The 24,601-nt window shown below is 38.2% G+C and overlaps 1 protein-coding gene across 1 annotated transcript; it reads left to right on the top strand.

Moving 5' to 3' along the window:
• Positions 1-8,193: 8,193 nt before the first annotated feature.
• On the top strand, positions 8,194-21,837 carry LOC140239139 (cytochrome P450 2J2-like). The gene is made up of 4 exons (XM_072319023.1): positions 8,194-8,524; positions 17,812-18,377; positions 20,093-20,420; positions 21,659-21,837. The coding sequence occupies exons 1-4, from the start codon at positions 8,194-8,196 to the stop codon at positions 21,835-21,837; spliced, it is 1,404 nt and encodes a 467-aa protein (XP_072175124.1).
• The last annotated feature ends 2,764 nt before the right edge of the window (positions 21,838-24,601 follow it).

Here is a 24,601-nt window from a genome sequence, read left to right as displayed (position 1 = left end):
CTTCGTTGATGCGGGGTTTACTCGGATACAAGGCGTGAACATTGCCGTGCGAGTTCTTTCATTCGAAATTCCTCAGAATACGCAATTCAATGGGCAATTAGCGCTGCTACTTGGCAAAGCTGTTAGCCAACCCAATTGTCCCAATTCTTTGCAGACTTGACCTCTCACATGTCAGCTACAAGCAATACACGGCAAACAACTTTCATTACAAACATTCTGATTAAAAAACAAAACAAAATGAAGAAGCACACTTTTGAGTAGCGACACAGCTTTCTGTCCCTTTCTCAAATAGGTCCTACTTCTAAAAAAATACACAGATGACTAGAGTCAGAATATCCTCCAAAGGGAACACGAGCTATCTGGGCATTAATAATGTTTGTCTTCCTATTTCTCTCCATGCAGTCACGGCCCAAACCATCATAAGTAATAAGGCAATAAGTTTCATTAACCAGGGAAATAATAGTACGTATTACATACATTTGGCGAATTATCACACAAATTGTCGACTTTATAAAAACGAGAATAATTGACAACTTAGGCCCTACTATATCTCCAGAGATGAACTTTAAACAGCAAGTCACATACCAGGGAACGAAAGTTATGATTATTTGAACAAATTCATTAATGAGGCCAATTAATAACCGTTGTAAAAGTACACACACGCATAAAAAAGGTTTCGAGTTCGATATGTGATCATTGTATTAGCTCATAGATAAAGTATCATAAATTTTGCGTGATCGTTCGTTGGAATTATTTTTTTTCAGTGCGATTTGTGCGTCATGTCAATCACCACTCATTGAAATGGAGTGCATGTATCAAACGAAACTCGCTGGTCATGCAATCAATAGCCTTGGTCAGCTCACTATTATTGCGTAATTCTATAGCCCTCGCCGCTTGGCCGCCGACGCCGCCGCGCGCACCATGCTTTGTTTTTGTCTTCAAAGGGGTCAAGAGCAATGCCTCATTAGCATACACCCTAGCAAGGGAGGCGGAGTCTCGATCTGGCAAGAACAATAGGTGCGAAACGCAACGCAAAGGCGAGCGTTCGAAAAAAATGTAACCGAAAAAAATTGTCTCAGAAAAACGGTGATTTGGGACACTTGTACTCATTTTCACACGCTGAAATTTTCTGTACAAACAGATAAAACATAAAGGAATCAAAATCCGTCATAAAAAATTTCGACCCGAGTAGTGCTTCCCCTTCATTTTCGGCTCATTACGGGAAAACTCCCCGTGCGACTTATGACTCATTTTGTCGGAGCGCCACACATATACTGTCAGCAACATAAGGTGAATGGCATAACAATAAAATGCGAGCGAGCGAAGCGAGCGAGCTTGAAAATTTTGATATTCTACAGTTCCAAAACTGGAGTTTTAATTGTAGCTACATATTTCGCTTTGAAATAAATGGGGGCGCATCGGACGCAACTGCTGGCAATTATTGGCAGCAACATTAGGAGAATGGCATAACGATTCAATGCGAGCGAGCGAAGCGAGCAAGCTTGAAAATTTTGACATTCTACAGTCCCAAAACTGCGGTTTGTAGCTTTATCTTTCACTTTGGAAATTAATAGGGCGGCGCATCGGGCGCAACTGCTGGCAATTACTGGCAGCAACATTAGGAGAATGGCATAACAAATGCGAGCGAGCAAAGCGAGCGAGCTTGAGAATTTTGACATTTTACAGTCCCAAAACTCCCGTTTGTAGCTATATCTTTCGCTTTGGAAATTAAGGGGGGGGGGAGCATCGGACGCAACTGCTGGCAATTACTGGCAGCAACATTAGGAGAGTGGCATAACGATTCAATGCGAGCGAGCGAAGCGAGCGAGCTTGAAAATTTTGACATTTTACAGTCCCAAAACTCCCGTTTGTAGCTATATTTATCTTTCGCTTTGGAAATTAAGGGGTGGGGGCACCGGGCGCAACTACTGGCAATTACTGTCAGCAACATTAGGAGAAAGGCATAACGATTCAATGCGAGCGAGCGAAGCGAGCGAGCTTGAAAATTTTGACATTCTATCTCGAGTCCAACAACTGCCGTCGTAGCTATGTTTTTCGCTTTAGAAATTAAGGGGGAGGCGCACCGGGCTCAACTGCTGGATGCGAGCGAGCGAAGCGAGCGAGCTTGAAAATTTTGACATTTTACAGTCCAAAAGCTGCCGTTTGTAGCCATATTTTTTCCCTTTTATTCATATATATATACATATTTATTTTATTTTCTTTGTTCATTCATTTATTTTTATTATCATTATTATTATTATTATTATTATTTTTTTTTTTTTTTTTTTTTGGGGGGGGGGGCTTTTTTTTTGGGGGGGGGGGGGGGCGGCCGCCCCCCTGCCCCCCCCCCCCCCCCCCCCACACTTCCGGCGCCTATGACGTTTTATCTATAAGAAAATTTTATCATAAAGATAATTCATGAAAATACTGTAGGCACCTACACCAGGCGCGGGTAACTCACACAAAACGTTTTCAGAACGTTTCCTCAACTTTTTTTTTTTTTTTTTTTTTTTAGATATAGGCCCTACTTTGTATATAATAGACCCATTATGTATATAGAATTAGGTTCCATAGTCTTCGTCTAGTTAAACGGACGTTTTTTAAAACGTTTTGATAGACCTAACGTCAAAATTTGGATTAGCAATTAACATTCTGCCGGGTTTCCGAATTCTTCAGCTGGTAAGCGAGCAAAAAAAAACAACAAAAAAAAAACAAAAAACAAAACAAAACAAAACAAAACACCCCTCAAACAACAACAACAACAACAACAACAACAACAAAACAGTATACCCACATTCCTATTACACCACTCCCAGGTTCCATCGGCTGGCAGAATAAAACAACAATAAGAAACTAGAAGCCAACCAAACAAAAAACTTCTTACAAATACATGTTTGTTCGTGGATTTTATTTGTTTTCGTTTGTTTGTTTGTTTGTTTTTGTTCGTGTTTGTTTGTTTTTGTACTTTTTTTTAACAGGTGGAAAAAGCAGGGAGCCCAAAGTGATTAGACGCTATAAGTATTCCTATACTTAAATTAAACTTAAAACTGTAAGTGGGGGCGCATCCCCGCTCTTCCTCCCCCTCCCCCCTCCCCGCCCCACAAAAAAAAAAAAAAAAAAAAAAAAAAATTGAGGAGGGAGATTAATCTATCTGTACCTGTGCCTATATACAACAATCGTCATTGATCGTGGCAATCAATGTTGCTGGTACATTATGTACTATGAGAGATGAAGAAAACATGAATTTGCCACGCACACATACACGCACACACACACACACACACACACACACACACGCATATATACACACTCAACACACATTTTTTTAAGGCCCCTATGATATTCTTTATATATTTGCTCGAGTTTCCTTCAATATCAGGTCCGTGTTGACAATGAAGTTAATATGAACAAAAAAAAAAAGAGAGAGAGAGAGAGAGAGAGCTGTATTCTTCTTTCTTGTGCTGCTGAATCATTTTTCCAACATAGGCCCTACAGTATACTAATGATATAATATATATTTTTTGAAATCATACCATGCTTATATGAGAGAAATGACATGAAACTCTCAGAAAAGCTATCTTGATTAACCTAATCAAGCCAATCCATATCTGCCGTATTACACACACACACACACCTGACACTTGTGCTGCTTAATCACTTTTTTTTTTTTTTACCGTAGCTTCTTTTCTTTTTTTTTTTTGGTAGAGCACATGCACACTATATACACATCATCAATTTAAGCATAACCCTTGAAGAAAAAAGAAATCTTGATCAACTTGATCAAAATATGATTAATTTAATCAATATCCGCTTCATTACATAAACTCTCTTACACTCCCTTGAGAATAGCATTTCCCAAAACTTGCCATAAACAGAAAGAAAAAAACATGCTTGAATATTGACCAAACAAAACTCATCATTTTTATTTAACCTATCAACTTACCCCCCCCCCCCCGTACAACACAAAATAACCATGATTACGTGCATGTAATAATTATCAAAAACATGTGTTTGCACGCACAATTAATACGCAAACACCCCCACCCATGCACGCACACACCCGCACATACCTTCGACACGATCACTTCAATGACGCTATTGACCTTATCTATGACTCTATGACAAAGATGATTGTGTCAATATAATTTATCTAAAGTAGTTCATGAGTTTCCTCAATCTAGAGCAGGCCAAAATAAGTTCACATTGACATGTTGAAGAAAGAGTAAAGTATCTTACACCCAGACTTCTAAGCACATAAACAAACGCGTGTAAAATCAAACGCACCACACGCACATAGGTATGTATTATTATGTATATAATAATGTATTATGTTTCAAAGAGATTATCTCTTTGGTATGTATACATTGTGGGATATATATATATATATATATATATATATATATATGCCTATAAACGAGAGTAAGGAGGCGGTAGACGTTGCTTAATCCTCACAAGTGATTTCACTCAAGCTTTCGGGCTTTCTGCCCTTTGTCAAGACTGAGGACAAAATACAAAACATGGATATCATATACACAAATAGAAAATAATAATGATGATCAAAACAATAGTGAAACTGATAACTACAGTGAAAGAGGCAGAGACGGCAGAGAATAATTACACAGGTGGGAGTGTATATGCATCAATCTTGCACAATATAACTTGCAGATATACAATCACAAACAAGCATACAAAATATATTTAAGCATTTACAAATACAGTGTACGTATGACTAAACATCTGCACACCCACAAAGGATACGGATGTGTGCGCACAAACATGGTCATGTGAAACTCCTCGCGTATGTCAAAGCAGGCAACCATATAAACAATAACGGCAATTAATGAAATCATTATAGAAATTAAATCAAGGAGTGTATGTATGAATAAGCGGAACATAGGTACACACACAAAAAAAGCACATAAGTAGCGCTCCCAACCGGGAATGAGTGTATAATAATGTGTTTAACAGCATTAAGGCGACAGGATCTATAAATACGTACGGTGTGAGATGCGCACTTCACATTTGGCCCGGTTACATGCCAGCAGTCAATGTGATATATGTATATGTAAGTATATAACTAAACATTATACAGATATAGGTCTACTTATGTACATAGCAGATATAACTTACAAAATGATAGAATGCTTAAACTAAAAAAAAAAAAGAAACTCCACTTCATACCGAATATGGAATAAACTACAGATATGATTTATATTAAAAAAATGGAAGTGTCCGAATGAAGTCAGGAAAAAAAAGAGGACCATAACAACCAAGTTCCTTTTCTTATTCATCTATCCATCTTTCTATATATCTAATTCCTCTATTTCATTAACAGTCGTAAATACTAGTATAATATGAATATTGATAATGATCTGATATTATATGGAAAATGTCATGGGTTTATGCATTGTTTACATAAAGCATAAGTTGACCTGTTCTCCTGCTTAAGTCATTTCATCTCATTCTCGTGTGCACAGGTCGCCGAGAATGTCTCGGGCTTCAACTGGCTGAAGCGGAAATCTTTCTCTTCTTTACCAATCTATTCCAGCAATTTGAGTTTCGAATTCCACCTGGCCAATCACAGCCAAGCTTGCAGGGAGTCCGTGGATTTACCACAGCACCCATGGCGCATCAAGCATGCGGCACACAGCGTTAAATATCAGCAGATCGTGGTACAATGTAGATCAAGAGACCAGGGCAAGGAATGGAAGGGTGTATAAAGAGTTAGTAATCCCACAAGATAAACATCCATGTGTCATTACGTCATATATCTCACGAGTTCGACTTTGGAAAAAAAAAGATGTATTGAGTCATACAGCCCACGAGTCATGAAGTCCGTGAGTTCGACACTATAGGTACATTGTAGATACTACGCCCATGAGTTTGACATTGGGTAAAGCAGCCCAGCACTTCGACATTAGAACGCGAGATAATGTACCAGTCTCATTGGCGTTAGTGTCGAACTCAGGACATGGGCCGTAAGAAATCATGGACTGTATTACTCGTGGACTGTATGACTCATGGGCTGTATGACACGTGAGCCGGATGATAAGTGGGTGTCGAACTTGTGACATGCACCTGTCAGAAGGATGTGCAGGTCTGCACTGCTGAACTTACACTATAGGTACTTAAACCAGGAAAAGTCTTTTAAAGCTGCCATTCTTTATAGGCGCCATCACCTTTGCTTGTCATTTGGATAATTGTAATGCTTTCGAAATCATCGATGTCCCGTTAGGAAGGAATTGGGAGTGTGAGAAACAGACAATAGAGCTTATCAGTCGCGTTTTAGCCGTTCGGTGACAGGTCATATTGTATTCAGATATATTATCATACGTGCTTTGTTCACTAAGTGAAATTGCCCTTAAACCACAAAGCTTTCCGGAGGACTTCTGTATAACCTATCATAGCAACAGCGAGCATTGCGCGAGCATGTGTGTATGTATTTACTGTTGTTTGTTTATTTTTTTCTTCTCCAGCACTATTTTGTTAGGCATACATGGCTCAGCATTAAAGTGCCTGCATCAGGTTTTAACATTGTTACCATTAATTAACCATTGTAACTTTTCCTATCCTTTCTGTCAACCTTTCAAAGAATTCAGTGATAATCGTAGTTATTCTGCTTCGTTGTACTTATCATAATCTTATCATAAACATTACGATTTATACTACGTTATCATGGTTATGAATATTCTTTTGTACTCTTTTTTGAATTTCAACAGAAGTAGCCTAATCAATAAAATATAAGGAGGATTTTTTTTTCAGAATGGTGTGAACGTTTTGGGGGTTTGGGTCCTGTTTTGTTTTGTTTTATTTCATGTATATGTTACATTTATGTTTATGTTTCAACAAGCTTTAGTAGAGAGTGGCAGACAGAGGTGTGTGGACTTCTTTTGCTTGTTTTGCTTTGTTTTGTTTTTTTTTTTGCTTGTCAGCGCATTTTGGTATACACGTGTCAGCAAAATTCCCCCATCCTGGAAACGAATGGACGTCCTTGTTCCCAAAAGTCGACCCTGCAGCGCTGCTACTGACATCTGAAGAAATAGTTACTAAGTTGTTGTTGTTATTATTTTAATTGTGTTAGACTTGGCTGAACAGACACACTTTACTGCATGTTTAGACTCTTTCATTCTTATTTAATTAGTAATAAGTGTTCGTAATTGATCACAATATTGTGCGATTGATTTCATTAAGACGGAGAATTGCTATGGCTTACTAATTAATTGAGCTTTGTATTTGGTTTAAATCGCAAGTTTTATAACACAAGGCCCAGATAATGATATGTTTGCTTGTTTGTTTTTTTATTAACAACAAACTAAATAAACATTTTGGTTAGTAGTGAACGACGTTCACTGATAACGCCAGGCTACTGTGATTAAGAAATTTAATTTGTTTGCTTGTTGAAGAAAAGTCAGTCTTTGCATACAACTTGAGTGAGAAAAATAGCACACAGAAAATCAATGGATAATTACCATGCCCTGTTAAATTAGGAGTTACGATGATTATCATTCAACACTTACACATAGGACCACAAGTGGACAAGTAACCAAACATAGAATCACTATGATCATGGATAGTGTTGCTTTGATGTCCATGCTGACGCGATATCGTGAACGTACTTTGTCCTTTATAATGATAAAAAAAAAAAAACCTTCTCTGTGTGAATTTCCCTTCTCGCATATTACAATATTATTAATATCGTTAGAAAGCACGCCCTCCAGAAAGTTGCCCCAGGCCACTCATGTTTTAGGCTTGTTAACGAGACATAGCGAAAACAAGAAAATAAATGTGCTATACTTTTATTGGGATGGGGTGGGGAGAAACAATGTTTAAAATGTAACAAATCGAGAAAAAAATCGAGAAATCGATGGATACAATAAAAATGTGTAAATGTTAATGATTTGAATAACTGCAGGTCATGCTGACCCTACCTATAGGAGTCATGATAAAGCTGTATTGAGTACAGTCCATGAAAAATGTTTGCCAAGTACAAAGGTCTGTTCATCCAGGTTAATTGTTATATTGCATGTGATGGCAAGATTTATGTCAAAAGATTATGAACATATTCTCTAATAGATAACAACGATTGGCGAGTATCAATTCTTTGACAGTCATTTTTCTCACGTGATGCCGTATATGAGGAGCAAAAATCCGTTTGACTTTATGCTAATGCACTGGAATTAAATGATTAGAATAATGGCAGTTCTTTCAACGACATTACTTGTTGGATTGTGCAGTTTCATGTTAACTGTGTGGTTTGTTCATCATAGGAGAAATATGCCTCCGGGTCCGTGGTCTTTACCGCTCATAGGCTACCGCTTTGGCGGACGACCGAGCCACGAGATCTACCAGGAACTATCTAGACGATACGGTCCCATATTCAGCGTGCGGAGGGGACCATACTTGACCGTTGTATTAAATGACAAAGTCTCCATTAGGCAGGCTTTGGTAAAGAATGGCGATGCATTTTCTGATCGCTTTGTTCCAAAATACATACTTGAAGGCATTCCTGACAAGAACAAGAGCGGTAAGTGTAGACAAACACAGTACTTATTTTCCTCATTTCGAAATAAAGACTTCAAAATGCATCCTTTGGCACATTTTACTGGATGATATTATAAATTTTGAAAGTTAAGGAATGTTCTTTTCCTTTTTCACCCTATCAATAAATTGTATACCCATAAATTTCATTTATTATACCTAATGCGAAGAAATGGGGAAAAATGTATCTACAAGTTCTGCTGGAGGTGGAAAACAGAATGATTGAATGAATGTATGAATGGACTGAATGAATGAATGAATGGAATGAATGAATGAATGAATGAATGAATGAATGAATGAATGGATGAATGAATTCACTCCATTCCACTCATACAGTGCACTCCTGTTATAACGAAGTCCTGATCAAGATCGGCATTGGTTTTTTTTCTTATAATACAAACATAAAAAAAAACAGACATACGAAAAAAAACCCCACAAAAACAATCATAGAGCAGATAATGTTGCGGCCTGAATTTTTGCTCCGTTGTAAGCGGAATTTCGTCCTAACCGCATTCTAATAAAGAAAGTGCACTGAATTATATATATTATTATATTGATTATTCAAGACCAATGTACTCTCTAAAATAAAATGGAGTGAAAATATTCACTCTTAAAGGAGTGAATACAAAAAAGAGTGAATTTAGAGTGAAATTGGAGTGAATTTTGAGTGAAAATGCTAATTCTATTACATAACACTCGTACAAGTATTCCGAGGGTTAGCATATTCCACGTGTTCAGGCAGTGCATCACACAAAAGAAATTCAAAGTAGTTAAAATTCCAGTGTGTGGAGTGTGAGGTGTTCACGGCTATAAAGGAGTGGGTTTGTAAGGAGTGTTCATCTTTTTCATGTGTGACCGGCAGTGTAACAGGAATGTCGAGCGACGAGCAGCAACCCAGTAAGGAAGGCGTAGAGACCCAACTAACATCTCAGGCCGCGGAGATTAGGCGGCTCTCGGAGATAGTTTCTCGCCTAGCAGAGTCCGGCTCTGTCCAAGGCCAGCAGCATGGCCACGAACCGAACACCCGGTATCCAACATCTTCTCCCGGCCGGGACCACGAGGCTGACGACGATCTCTTGAGTATCATCGCAGGGACTGATTTTATCTCCCAGTCGGAGGCGCCCGCGGGTCAGATGTATGACCCACTAGCCACTCTAGCTTCCAACCCCGGAGGAGGGGTTGATGTTTGGGAGGCGGACGTGGATACGATTTATGAGGAGGCCAACAAGGTATCTCCGCCTGTATATGACGGTTTAGCGGATCGAGTCACCAAGGCGGTAACTCTACCCCCTCAGAAAGACGCTATACAGAAGATACAAGAAAAATACAAGCCTCCGGCCAACGCCTCGGCAGCCTGTGTGCCGCGCGTGGACCACGAGATCTGGAACTCCCTTCCCCCAAGGGCGAGGGCCACTGATGCCCAGTCACAAAAGTTACAACTCAATATCGTGAAAGCTCTGCTTCCATTTGTGGAAATGTTAGCATATCTCAAAGAAGTCGGGAAAGGCAAAAAGACCGTGGACATCGAGAAACTACAGCGGCTGGCCGTCGATGGCCTTACGCTAGCCGGCTATGCCAGCTACCAGACGAGTATGAAACGTCGGGAGGACATCAAACAACACCTCAATCCCCGTTACCAGGGCCTGTGCGCAAAGTCTGTGCCAATTACGGACTCCCTGTTTGGGAGCAATCTGTCCACGACGTTAAAAAACGTCTCGGAAGCTTTCAACGTGGGTCGCAAGGTAGCGCCCGGCAAGCCGATTTCCTATCGCGACCGTCAACGCCGTCGCAGAGACGGCGGCCCCTATCAACGTGAAGCCGTGCGGCGAAGGGATGTTTTTCGACGCCCCGGGCCTCCAGCGACCGTTTCCCGGCCGCCACCTGCTGGCCCCCAGGCCCCAGCCTACGGTCGACCTTTCACCCGTCCCTACAGGGCCTCGTACACCCCAACCAAGCCTGACGCAAAAAACTAAGAGTGAGTTAATTCCCCAAGCCGGGAGACTCAAGTTTTTTGTGGATAATTGGTCTCACATAACATCCGATACATGGATTCTAAATGCTATTTCAGGTTACAAAATTGACTTTGTAAGAACGCCCTGTCAATTTTCCATGCCACATAATATACCGCTTTGTGCGGACGAAAAGAAAGCTGTTTCAGCAGAGATTAATATACTTCTGGAAAAAAAGGCAATAGTAGAAAGTCGAAGAGAAGACTGCAAATTTGTTTCCACTATCTTCACAATTCGGAAGAAAACGGGAGATTTGAGACCAGTTATCAATCTCAAAAACTTGAACGTTTTTGTAAAATATGATCATTTTAAAATGGAAAATATTACGTTTGTTAAAGATTTGGTTCAGCGTAATGATTTCCTAACTTCTCTCGATTTAAAGGACGCATATTTTTCGGTCCCAATTCATCCTGAGCTCTGGGGATATCTATCCTTTTCTTGGGAAGGAAAATTTTATTCCTTCCAATGTCTTCCATTTGGGCTCAGTTCGGCGCCCCGTGTTTTTACCAAAATAATGAAACCTGTGATTGCTGCTATTCGCAGCAGAGGAATTAGAATTATCATTTACCTGGACGATATTTTGATTTTTGCTCACTCACGTCGAGAAAGCATGGAGCACACAAACTATGTTTTTCATCTTTTGTCTAATTTAGGTTTTATTGTAAACCGTGAAAAGTCGGTCATGACGCCGACGAATTCGGCGCTCTTTCTCGGGTTCCAAATCGATACCCGCAAAATGTCTTTTCAGTTGCCAACAGAAAAAGTCCAAAAAATTCAATCAAAGGATGACGAATTACTAAAATCCGATCGAGTTTCAATTCGCGACCTTGCCAGCTTCATTGGTTCAATTATTTCTTCGTTTTTAGCGTTTCCCTACGGGAAAATGCACTTTAGATCCCTCGAATGGGCAAAGACAAAAGCTCTTTACGATTCAAATGACGATTATAGTTCTTCTGTCTCTCTTAATACAATATTACGTGAGGAAATTGGATGGTGGCTTAGTCAAGCACCGGAGAATTTTACAACCCCCATTCATGAACCCCCTGTCTCAATCACAGTCTCAACAGATGCTAGTAACACAGGTTGGGGAGCCGTTTGTCATAATGACAATTCTTTCTCTCAAGGCGTCTGGCGCCCAGAGCTAAGGTACATGCATATTAATGCCCTTGAGCTTCTAGCAATAGAGCAAGCATTGCTTACCCTCTGTAGCGAGTTCCGCAATAAACACATCCATATTCAAACAGACAATACTACGTCAGTGGCCTACATTAATAAGATGGGCGGTAATGTACAGAAACTTAATGAGATCGCATTCCGCATTTGGTCTTGGTGTATAGAAAGAAGAATTTGGATTTCGGCATCTCATGTTGCCGGTGAAGCAAACAAAGAAGCGGATGTTTTGTCCAGAAGGGACATGAATAAAGAATTAAGTTTGCGTCCAAGTGTCTTTTCTCGCATGGTTGCCTCTACCTTTGACCCAGACATCGATTTGTTTGCGTCTTGTAATAATAAGCAACTGCCATCGTATGCGTCGTGGAAATACGATCCTAATGCAAAAGTTATCGATGCTTTTTCAATCTCATGGAAATGTCTAACTCCGTACATTTTCCCCCCGTTTTGCCTCGTTTCTAGAGTCCTCAACAAGCTACAAACGGACAACACACGAATAGCACTCATCATAGCTCCGATATGGAAAACCCAACCTTGGTTCCCCGCCATTCTTCGCATGACAGTTGCCCCGCCCCTTCTTCTACCGATGGACTGCCTACGCCCCGCTGTTCATCCGATACCAAAAATGAGGCTAGCCGCATGGACTATCTCAGCAGACGCTGGGATGCAGCAGGTTTTTCGAGAGAAGCTTCCCATCTCCTCGCTCTCTCCTGGCGCAGCGGGACTAGTAAGCAATACGATTCAGCCTGGAAACAGTGGACTGATTGGTGTTATAAACAAAAGACCAATCCACTCGCGCCTACTTTAGCGGACATTGTTAATTTCCTTGCCTTCGAACATTCCCAAGGCAAGTCTTACTCTACAATTAATTCTTACAGATCTGCTTTATCATCTGCGATTCCACGAATTAATGGTCAGCCAATAGGCCAACATCCTGATGTTGTTCGATTAATGAAAGGTATTTTCAATCAAAATCCACCCAAACCGAAATACTGTAGCACATGGGACGTTTCTACTGTTCTAAACTATATCGCTGGTTTACCAGATGATAAAGATTTGTCCCTGTTGCAATTGAGTAAGAAATTAGTGTCTTTGATGGCGCTCGTTTCCGCCCAGAGGTCACAAACTTTGTCTCATCTCGATATTTCTTCATGTACCATTTCTGAAGATCACGCTACCTTTTACATGACAGATTTGTTAAAAACTACTTCGGTTAAAAATACTCTGAAAAGTCAATCGGTCAAGTTTCCGTCATACACTCCGAACAATAAAATGTGTGTGATAAGAACCCTCAATGAGTACATTAAACGTACCGCCCCTCTCCGTGAACATAACAATGAGACTAGGCTTTTTGTTTCCAGCAGGAAGCCACACACTCGAGTGACCACCTGTACTTTGGCACGTTGGATGAAAGACATCCTAAAATTGTCAGGAATAGATACCTCAGTATTTCAAGCACATAGTTTTCGAAGCGCATCAGCCTCATCCGCCTATGCTCACGGGGCGACCCTAAAGGATATAATGTCAATCGCTAATTGGTCTCGCGTGACTACATTCAGAGATTTTTACCATAAACCAATTGTTGACGGTTCTTATCATTCGGCTGTCCTTAATTTTACTGCGTAATTCTCGGTGATGACGACCATCTCTAGCGGTCCGACTGTTAAGAGGAGCAGGTAGTAGAAGGATGGCAGTCGTGGTTTTTCTGGCGGCAAAATGTCAATTTTTTTAAAGAACCGCCAGTATATGATTTTAAAGAGAAAGTACTCCTTTGCATGTATTCTACATTATATTAATGACAACTGCCTTTGTATTATCGTTTGGGATAATGCTGAGTCAAAAGACTACAAGGGACAAAATGTCCTGCATCTTTGTAATAAAGTCAGGTATACTGATCAGACAGCTGGCATGACTTGCGTCTGTGTTATGACGTCTTATCCATTCACATCAACTTCTGTCAATTGCTTCGAACATGCTAACCCTCGGAATACTTGTACGAGTGTTATGTAATAGAATTCTTAAATTATGCAAATAATATTATGAAGTATAATTGGAATTCTATTAATAATAACGAAGTACAAGTAGAAGAGGGTCCCACCCGTTTTCAATTCCTTCACCCACCCGCGTGTTTCACAGAAGTTGACGTGCCTTGTGTGCCTGGTATCAATGACCGATTGTGCTGTGCCGATTGTACTGCTTGTGGTGGATGCATCCGCATTTGCAGGAATGAATCTGTATACAACCTTTTTTACTCTTAATATTCAACACGATTACTGCCATATTCAAATCTCAAAATCCACAAACATCCCGTCTGTCTTTAAATAAAGACATTCATGCTTTGAGCATCTTCTTTAATTTAAGGAGTACCTTATATCTGCCTAGGAAGAATAAGCCAGTAACCGTGCAGTCTACTGGTATTTTACACTTATCTTTGAAAGATGAACACTCCTTACAAACCCACTCCTTTATAGCCGTGAACACCTCACACTCCACACACTGGAATTTTAACTACTTTGAATTTCTTTTGTGTGATGCACTGCCTGAACACGTGGAATATGCTAACCCTCTTCTACTTGTACTTCGTTATTATTAATAGAATTCCAATTATACTTCATAATATTATTTGCATAATTTAAGAATTTTCACTCATTTTGGAGTGACCTCAGAGATCACTCGAAGATTTAGGAGTGATCCCTGAGGTCACTCCAAAACTCCAAAACTCCCAATTCCGAGTTTGCACAAACCAAAGGAACAGTTGTGGGGTCATGAAAAACTTACTAACTGTGAGTAGTGGTTGGGAAAAAGCTTCTTGTTAACTCCAAATACGTCATTAGCTGGATTTCAGATTGTGATTAGGTCTTGGGTTGAATAGTACTGTCCAATTTCTCATACAAAAGCTCAATGCAAATATAAAAGATTTAGCATTTTTGGACATTGACGGGGGGATATTGGGAGGAAAGATGCCTGTATTTTTTTTTTTTTGTTATCAATGTATTATTTTTTTTCGCTGACGAGTTGTCTTTATATTTTCTATCATATTTATTATATTTCTATTTTTTTTTTGGTCGATACGTACCAGCTGATAAACAGCCATTGGCTGAAGCAGGTCCATGCTAAAATGGAATAAAATGAACTGACAGACTGAATCGAATAAGACATTGTCAGTACTTGTTATTATTGTTTGCACTAGCAAGCATCTAAGCGCCTAGTCGATGAAACCGAGCTAAATAGAAATCTTTCATTTTATTCTTATCTGAAGTTGTTATGCCTCCGCCGGAAGCATTATGTTTTAGGGTTGTCCGTCCGTCCGTCCGTCCGTCCGTAATGAATTTTGTGGACAGGGTAACTATCAAAATCGTTTGAGGTATCAAAATGAAACTTGGCATGTATGTGTATTAGGGGGTGAAGTTGTGCCTATCAACTTTTGGGTGCACATGATGCCTGAAGATATTTTCTTGAAACTTAGTGTATACATTACCCCATTGAGATTCTCTGGTGAAAAGGTTGGGTCATGAAGTGAAAGGTGAAAGGTGAAAAGGTTACGCAATTATATCAAAACTTCACCTTTTTTCTCTGTACCTTAGAATTGTTCAAGGTATCTTCATGGTGCATACTATGTGTGACCCTGCATCACAAAACCAACAAAAAGTCGCCAGACATGGATTTTTAGTAAGGACAGATTCTGTAAGAGCAGACTCTAAGCTTTCAATGATGCATAACTCAATTCAAATGGACTTTCCTATCAACCTATCCAAATACTTGAAAGAAAGCACACACTCTGGAAAAGTGTGAACTGAGAAAAAGAGGTACCGTATGTCCCCCCCCCCCAAATAAAAATTACAACGGGGCCCTACGCAATGATTTCTTTAAAAATATTGCATCAATCTAAATACAAATTCAGGGTGTGAAACTATAACTCATTGCCCACATCTTACAGAGAACCCCATTCGATTTGCTTCAGTGGTCAAAGAGAAATGAGGAATTTGGTAGAGGATGTCGGGAATCTGTTTGTCCAAGTTCTGTCTATTGTTCACATACACAATCATTGAAGTGCTAAACTTGGAAGAATCAGACTCATGACATGCTTTACTACAGTCTCTATTTCTTTGTGACCGCTTAACCAAATCGAATGGGGATTTCTGCAAAATAGAGCTAAAATGTTATATTGTAAGACCCTGCAATAGCATTGAAAAAAATAATCACATTGGATGTTATCAATGCAAAAATGATTGTAAGTTTTGTGGGACATACTGCAGTGTGTCCCTCAAAAATTACAATCAAATTTTCGAATTGATAACATCCAAAATGATCGACCTGTCTAAGTGCTACTTCGGGGACATAAAATATAAAGTCTTAGCTCTATTTTGCAGAAAACCTCATTCAATTTGGTTAAGCGATCACAGAGAAATGTAGATTGTTGTAAAGCATGTCATGAGTCTAATTTTTCCAATTTTAGCAATTCCATGCTCTAGCAGTCTAGTGCGTGAATAATAGACAGAACTTGGACAAAAGAGATTCCCAACATTCTCTACAAAATTCGTCATTTCTCTTTGACCACTGAAGCAAATCGAATGGGGTTTTTTGTAAGATGTGGGCAATGAGTTATAGTTTCATACCCTGAATTTGTATTTAGATTGATTCACTGTTTTTGAAGATATCATTGCGGGGGTCCCGTTGTAATTTTTTTTGGGACATACTGTACAGGGTCTATTCAAGTGCTTAATCTTTACCAAGCCGTGCTTGCTGTGTGATGAGAGGGACAAAACACAGGATGTAAACAACCTTAATAACAAAAAATGAAGGGATTATCAGATTTCGCTGAAATTGAGCATTCTTGATTAACATATTCTGTTCATAGATGTCAATTTTCAAAGCGGTAGCATCATCTTTTCAAAAGTTATTGGAGTTGAAAGTGAAGAGTGTGCAAAGGATTTCAAGAAATGAAAGGGGCCTCTAAGACATAGCTGATCATTCTTCTCTCTCCCCGAACAAGGGCTGTAGAAAAACCGCTCAAAACACACTTTCCCGTTCATGTTATGATTCCAAACTTAAAAATAACGCAGAAGAAGGAGAGCTCTTTCAGAAAATATGAAAAACTCAAGATTGACTTGATTGAACTATTTCACCTTTTTTGAGTCCTCGTGTAAAATCAAGGGGTGCGACTTTTTGTTCGTTTTGTGATGCACGGTCACATAAACATGTTCTGACTGGCAGTGATTATCTAGAGAATTTAGGGCTCGTGGGGTCAAAGGTCAAGGACAAAACTGTCAAATTTTACTATTTCCCTCATGTTTTTGCAATGCCAGCAGATTTTTTTTTTTTTTTTTTTTAAACTTGGCGTATGTATGTATAACCTAACAGAGATTCTCTGGAAAATTTATTTTTTTTTCTTATTTTTTTTTGCCTCAAAGGTCAAAAGGTCAAAGATCAAGTGAAAACTTTTTCCTCCATATCTCGAGGAAGTGGATCAAGTTATTTTGAAACTTATTACATATTTATGCATGTTCTGCTTGACAGTGATTATCTTATGAATTTTAGGGTGAAAGGCCAGATGAAAATGGTAACAATTTACTATTCAATACAGAAATTGCACTTTTTCTCCATACCTTGAAAAATTATTCAATGCATAAATGGGCCAAAGCCAAGTTTAAGTCCTTAAATCCCCAAATACATGCTATCCTATTCATACAATTAAACCTAGGTCAAGGAAGGTGAACATTCAACACATTTGTGACAAACTTGTCATTTTAACATTTTGCCAATTTTATGAAAATGTAATGACACATTGTCCACATGTACTATCTAGACCTATTAGGGGAATCATGCATTATGGCGGAAGCATACCAGTCGCCATAGCGACATTTCTATTTTTTTTTTATTAAACGTCCATCACTTAATTGAAATACGTATTCATAACTTTCAAAGTAAACATTTTTAATCCTTCTATGACACTTGGACATGTTAAAAAAACCTTTAAAAATGGAAACACAATCTTTTAGGACTATATAATGCATGGAGATGGTGATTTTAGTACGTACGCTCAGAAAAAAATCTTATGACATTAGTCATTTGGTTTGTGATTATTATTTCGCAGCTTCCATAGTATGGAGCAGTGGAAAGTCTTGGAGTGATCTCCGAAAATTTGGCCTCGTTACTCTACGGGCTTTCGGCATGGGTAAGAAAAGCCTCGAACCTCAAATTAACCTTGAAGCAAAGTACCTTGGTGATGAAATCGAGGCTACCCAAGGCAAACCCATCGAGATTCTGCAGTACCTTAACAAGGCGACTTCGAATATCATCTGTCAATTTGTATTTGGTAAGAGATTCGATTACGATGACGTGGAATACCAGAAGGTAGTAGACTCAATAACCAGGCTCTTCACCAGCGTATCGGATTCTATCGAGCTTAGGACTGACTTTCAGAAAGCAAAGAAATTCATTTTTTCGGAAGTGCATCGCCACCGCGACACATTTCAGAAAAGCGGCATTCGCAGCATGGTGGACGCATTCATCGCACATGACGTCATATCGCAGGTTTTCACTTTTGAAGAGTTCTGGCGGGTGTTACTAGATTTCTTTGCTGCAGGTTTGGAGACGACCTCGGTAACGTTGTCGTGGATTATTCTCTACATGATAACGAACCAAGACCTACAACAAAAGGTACCATTCGAAGTTCTTTTGTAAACTACTTGTAATATGAAACGGAAATTACAATGGAAATATCTTCGTGTTACGTCTCCTCTGCACGAATAGCAAAACGCAAAAAGTCCATTTTTTTTTTATTGCAGAGAAATAGTTATGCTTGTTTTCATTCGTAACAGACATCGAAACTTTTGTATTATGTGCAGTACAAGGAAGAACTGACAGCAGCATTTATCATTATTTTTATTTTTTATTGAATAAATATTCCAACTAAAGTGGTAATAAACATGCAAGCAGTCTAATACGGTAAAGGGTGTAAGTATGACTACTTAATAAGGATAATTGTAATTTATGATTTGGAAGCACTCTTTGAGAGGCAAAAGATATTTTATAGATGTCACTTTTGTTATGGGCAATAGTGGTTTTTATGACGTTAGAGATCATGGAGAGAGCACGTCGTGGAAAAAACAAAACAAAACAAAAAACAAACAAACGGTGAGCTGGTTTTTTATGCTGCGTTCCTACAATATTACGATCCGTTATAAAGAGCGTCGATCATGATGCAATGGGCCATCATACTGCGCGATTGTAGAATTGTTGTGAATGTCTATCACAAGTGACACTTTCCGGGTCATTGTTATCGTCTTAAATCTTATCAGATCTCATGGCAATCATCGGTAAGCACCTAGAATCACCACATTCCTTATTTCACATCATGTTATATGATTTCTGCTTGTGTTTTCAACGTATTTATCGGGCTATGTAAAGCACTTGAATGAATTGTCCTAAAACCGGGTCCAACAATTGCTATTACATAATATAACAATGGTTTTGAGTGTGTGTGTGTGTGTGTGTGTGTGTGTGACCCTGCACCTCAAAAAAAAAAAAAGTCGCCAGACATGAATTTTAAGTTAAGACCATATTCTGAAAGAGGAGACTTTAAGCTTTAAAATGATGTATAACTCAAATCAAATGGACCCTCCTAACCTATTTAAATACTGGAAAGAAAACACAAACTCAGGAAAAGTGTGAAGTGAGAAAAGAGGCTCTGAAGTACAGTGTCTATTCAAGCACTTAATCTTTACCAAACCGTGCTTGCTGTGCGATGAATGGGACAAAAAACAGGAAATAAACCACCAGAGTAACAACAATGAAGGGATTATCAAATTAAACTGAAATTAAGTATGCCTCATTAACACATTCTTTCCATAATCAATGCCAACTTTCAAAGCAGTAGCACTATCCTTTCAAAAGATATTAGAGTTGAAAGTGAAGAGTGTGGACAAGGTTTTTCAGAAATGAAAGAGATTCTAAAGACACACCTAATCACACTATTCTACCAAAAATGTTCGAGATAAACTGCTAAAAAAACACACTTTCCTGCCCGTTTTATGATACCAAATTTTAGCATAATGTAAAGGAAGACCCACTCTTTCAGAAAATATGAAAAAGTTAAGTTCGGCTAGGTTGACACATTTCACTTATTTTCAGTCCTCACGCAAAATCAGTGTGTGCGACTTTATGTTCGTTTTGAGGTGCACGGTCACATATAGCAATTGTTTTGTGTGTGTGTGTGGGGGGGGGGGTCATTAATAGCTTTATGTGTAAGATTTCATCACCTTGAATATATCTCTTTGAGTTATGTTTATCGCTTCTACAAAAAAAAAAAAAAATGTTCTAACAATACTGCCTGTGGCATGCAACGATGAGTTTACTTTATTCCTAACCCACAGGTACAGGCCGAGTTGGACAATGTTGTTGGGCGGGGCCGACAGCCAACACTAAGCGACAGGGAGAATCTGCCTTTCTGTGAGGCTACCATACTTGAAGTGATGCGCCTCAGCCCAATTTTACCAAACTTGGTGCCTCACAAAACTTCATGCGATGTTTCGCTGTCTGGTTACACCATTCCAAAGGGGACCATCGTGATCCCTAACATCTGGGCTGTTCACCACGACAGTAAAGAGTGGATAAATCCCGAAGAATTTAAACCGCAACGATTCCTGTCTGATGACGGGAAAACTGTCGTGAAAAGTGACGCATGGATGCCATTTGGTGTTGGTAGGTGTCGTGCTTCCTATATCGGTAACATAGTTATCAGTTGTGTAGTGAATGTAGTCGAATCTTTAATTATGCCATACAACACTCTTTCTGCTATATTTTATTTTTCTCTCTCCTTCTCTTTAACAAGAGAGAACATTGGTGTTTTTCTGTCCGTCTGTGTGTTTGTTTGTATAAGTAGGCCATATATATATATATATATATATATATATATATATATATAAGTGTACGCGTGTTTTTTGTTATCAAAGTAATATGCTTCTTTGATTTCATTAGATACATTGAGCATTCATTTTATTGTCCAATGTACAAGCTACGTTGTCAACCACGTCAGCTTCATTTTGGATGGAATAATTTACATTCAAAGTCATCTAAAAGTGACGCGTATTATTGTCATTTTGTATTTCTTGTCCCTAAAATGTACTGATATTTTTTATTTCGTGTGTGTAAATATTTCGCATTGCTGGAAATGAAATAAAATTATTGAAATGAAATGGAATGAAAGACACATAACAGATTGTGTCATCTTTGTTTGTATAAGGAATCTAACACTCCCACTTACAAAAAAGTAGTTAGTTCAGTTTTTGTGTCAGCGCGAAAAAAAAAATCCTTAGGAAAAAATGGATGAAATTCTACTTAATGAAGAATTCACAAGTTGATAAGTCCCTAAGAACGATACAGAAACGTGCATGCCATGTGATCATCATTATTATACAGAGACATGACTGGATACAGAGACAAGACTATGAGGGTAGATTATAATCATTGCAGCAACGAAATGCAAAAAATACAAATAATCTTTATTTTCAACAAACACTCTATCAACTTAATAATTACCATGCAGTTGTCCCTTTCCACTATCTTTATGATATAACGTATATCTCTTTCTATTTCCTAATCTATACCTCCCTCGCCTGTGATGCTTTACCTCTCGCGCTATTGTTTTTTCTTAATGTATGCATTTTTTAATGAATTTATTTATTAATTAATCAAGCGTGACCAATCAGTTCATTGATAAGTCAATTTGAATCGTTCGATCAGTTGTTTCCCTCTATCTATTTTTGACAATCATTTGATTAAAATTTTCATTTATTGCTGTTGTATGATAAATTTAGGACTATTAATCGACATAAGTATTCTTGTATCAGATAACGATAATGATAAAGATTCATGAGTGTGACAAATAAAGGATTTTGAACCCTTATCCTGTCCTTTCATCTGACTCCTGCATGAATTAGGTCGTCGCGAGTGTTTGGGGTTTCAACTGGCCAAAATGGAGCTCTTCCTTTTTTTCACAAATCTATTCCAGCGATTTGTGTTTCGAATTCCTCCTGGCCAATCACAACCAAGCTTTCAGGGTGTCGGCGGATTTACCACAGCCCCCACGACGTATCAAACATGCGCCACACAGCGTTGAGTCTCAGTAGAACATGTATATCAATAAGAGTGTGAAGCAAGGGAATTGTGGAGTGTTTGATTAATACATTATGATATTGTGGTGCTACTGCCAATATATGCTGAGCACCACTCTACAAAATGTCAGCAAAGATGCTTTGGTACTGACCTTCTTTATAAGATGACATCTATTAGCAGATGCTTTATACGGAGCCATTGATGACGTAATGAAAATGAGGAGTGGTGTGAGAAACATACACTCCATCTCATTAGTAATATTTCAGCAGATGACGTAAGGGTAAATATATCTAAGAGTAAAATCATGCATGTACCGTAATACCGTATTGCCTGTATACATGAAAGGTACTGTAGATGAAATTGGCATAGTTTAAGTCGACATGTTCAGAAGAACCATCTCAGTTTTGTGTTTTATTTTAGCACGCTAACAAACGTATTGAATCAAAGAAATAAAGTCGTCTCTTTAAGACATAATTAAAGAATCAAAACTCTGCGGAGGATGAACATTTTACATATTGACAAATATTAGATCTTTATCAAAATTATGATTTTATCACTCGCAATGTAAGTTGCTACATGCTAGGGTATGAATACAAGTTGCGAAGGAAGAAGAGAATGTATCATTAACTCACTTTCTAGAACAAAAAAAAAAAAACACCACAAGTCCATAGAGCTTGTTTTATTAAGCCTTTTTCACTATATACGTTCGCCTTATGTAATTTCGTTTAATTCAAGTATTTTATTTGATATGCCTATCAATCGAACGGAAATATTATATTCGAAGATTACTAGTTTGGCTTGGGTTTTGATGTTGCATATAGAATATAAGTCTATCGCTAATGACTTAATTGGTTATCTATATAAAAATGTTTTTATTCGTTTCAAAAGTTATCTTAAAAATGGTTTAATAATAACAAAAACAACATTAATTTTGATCTCGTGACGTATTTGAAGACAGTCACTGATGATGCAGATCGTGTGTTATTATGATGATTCATATTGTATACATAAGACCGTGTCATATTAAATGTAATTCATTTTATGAAAAAAAAAACTGACTTCAATATATTGTAATAAAAAAGCTTCTCGGAGAATTACTTAACGACTGTTTTTCGCTATGTATATCACAACTTTTGATGAAATAATTATTTGTATTGCTATGTTCCGTCTCATTCCAGGGTTTACAATGTAAGTGAACAACTGAAGAAACAGACTCACAATGGTCGTGGATAAAATTGTTATAATACATGCTTGTAAAATAGGTTTCGTCTTTTATGAGGTGATAGAAATGAGATGCTTGAATATTAATAAATCTTTTCCGAAGGATAGCAAATGAATATATTTGAAAACTGTTGAATGGAATACACATTTCTAAAAATCCAGGTATAATGTTGTGCCAGTCTAATTACGATTATTCAATACTATACTTGTTGTATCTTATTGCCTCAATGAAATAATTTACGTGGTATGATAGAAAAATGGCTTCTTTGAATTGCATATTAAATTCTCATAGAATCAATTAATGATTATTATGCGTTAAATAGATCACAGCAGATGCTCTTGTTGTTATTAATCATCACCTATAAGGGGTTTTAAATGAACAAGTCTCGAAATACTCATGCTCACGGATATAGTTCTTACATGCTTGTAACATGCGTTTTGTCTGTTGTATCTATCAAAAAATTCTACAGGCAAATCTCCCCTATACGAGGATCATATCAACTAATCATTGAAAATGATTGGTCTATGATAAGACGTATACCGGGGATTAAGAAATTACATAGACAAGGCATGATTTTGGCATATTCCCTTTGTAATTCTTTATATTTTGGTAAATAGCGCCTCCATGTTGACCTTGAGAAATTGAAATGCACGGTCATGTAGAGTATGAGTTGCTCCAGCAGCAATGTGCCAAATACTGGGTGTTTCAAAAAACATTTCCCACTTTTGATCATAAATATTTCAAAAACTATTCATTCGATAAAACTGTCATTGATATAATTAATAGCTGGTAGTGTACAATTTGGTCAAACGTGATTTGCATGTGAAAGCATAAATCAGTTTCATTAAATCTAAGATTGATTTTGAAGTAAGGTTTCAGAGTTTGGTCAAATCTTAACCCTCTGTACAAAAATTGAACTTCGCACAGGATCCAATGATGTGTACGTGAGTGTGTGCTGACAATGGCCCTGAACAATGGACATGCCTGAACCACCTGCTGACTAGGCGTCAGTCTGGCGCTCCCAGGCACATGAATGCTTAATCAATAATTCATGTGGATTGCCCTGGGCATTGCTAGTCTGAATTCATGTACGGCAAAGTGCTTGTAAGCACCACATTTCATTCCAGCTGGCAATCATTTTCAAATTTTGCTTCTGACATATCACTGAATTTGGGATATAAATAAGCATGAATGATCTAAAGTTCCTCATTTTAATACAACTGTCTACTAATTAAATAGTCTGAATAAATTTTTCGCTTTTTCGATAAAAAGAGATCATTTTTGGTAAAGAGTTCAGCAGCATTTACCATTGGGGCGATTTGTTTCAGAGTAGATTTATTTAAGGCTCCATATACACAAGTGTATTATACTCTAACTGATTCTCTTTGCTTCCTGTCACCACGTTTACAATAGAACAGAAGGTATTCATTGTAATTTTGTTTTTTTCAGAAGTAGGGAGAGCACTGGCGCGACTCAACGACAGTATCGACAGGCGTTTGACTTTACACAGATACTGCCAGAGGCTGATTAAAGACTAGCTGTGATA

Source organism: Diadema setosum, chromosome 15, assembly GCF_964275005.1.
Source record: "Diadema setosum chromosome 15, eeDiaSeto1, whole genome shotgun sequence".
Classification (NCBI taxonomy): domain Eukaryota; kingdom Metazoa; phylum Echinodermata; class Echinoidea; order Diadematoida; family Diadematidae; genus Diadema; species Diadema setosum.
This window is presented reverse-complemented; position numbering and strand designations above follow the sequence as displayed.

What these genes read in the sequence shown, in the direction of transcription:
- LOC140239139 (XM_072319023.1), top strand. Translation starts at nt 8,194, where the DNA reads ATGGCAGTTCTTTCAACGACATTACTTGTTGGATTGTGCAGTTTCATG. An exon ending in ACCAAGACCTACAACAAAAG is followed by an intron (nt 18,378 to 20,092) that starts GTACCATTCGAA and finishes CCTAACCCACAG; the next exon opens with GTACAGGCCGAGTTGGACAA. An exon ending in ATGGATGCCATTTGGTGTTG is followed by an intron (nt 20,421 to 21,658) that starts GTAGGTGTCGTG and finishes TGCATGAATTAG; the next exon opens with GTCGTCGCGAGTGTTTGGGG.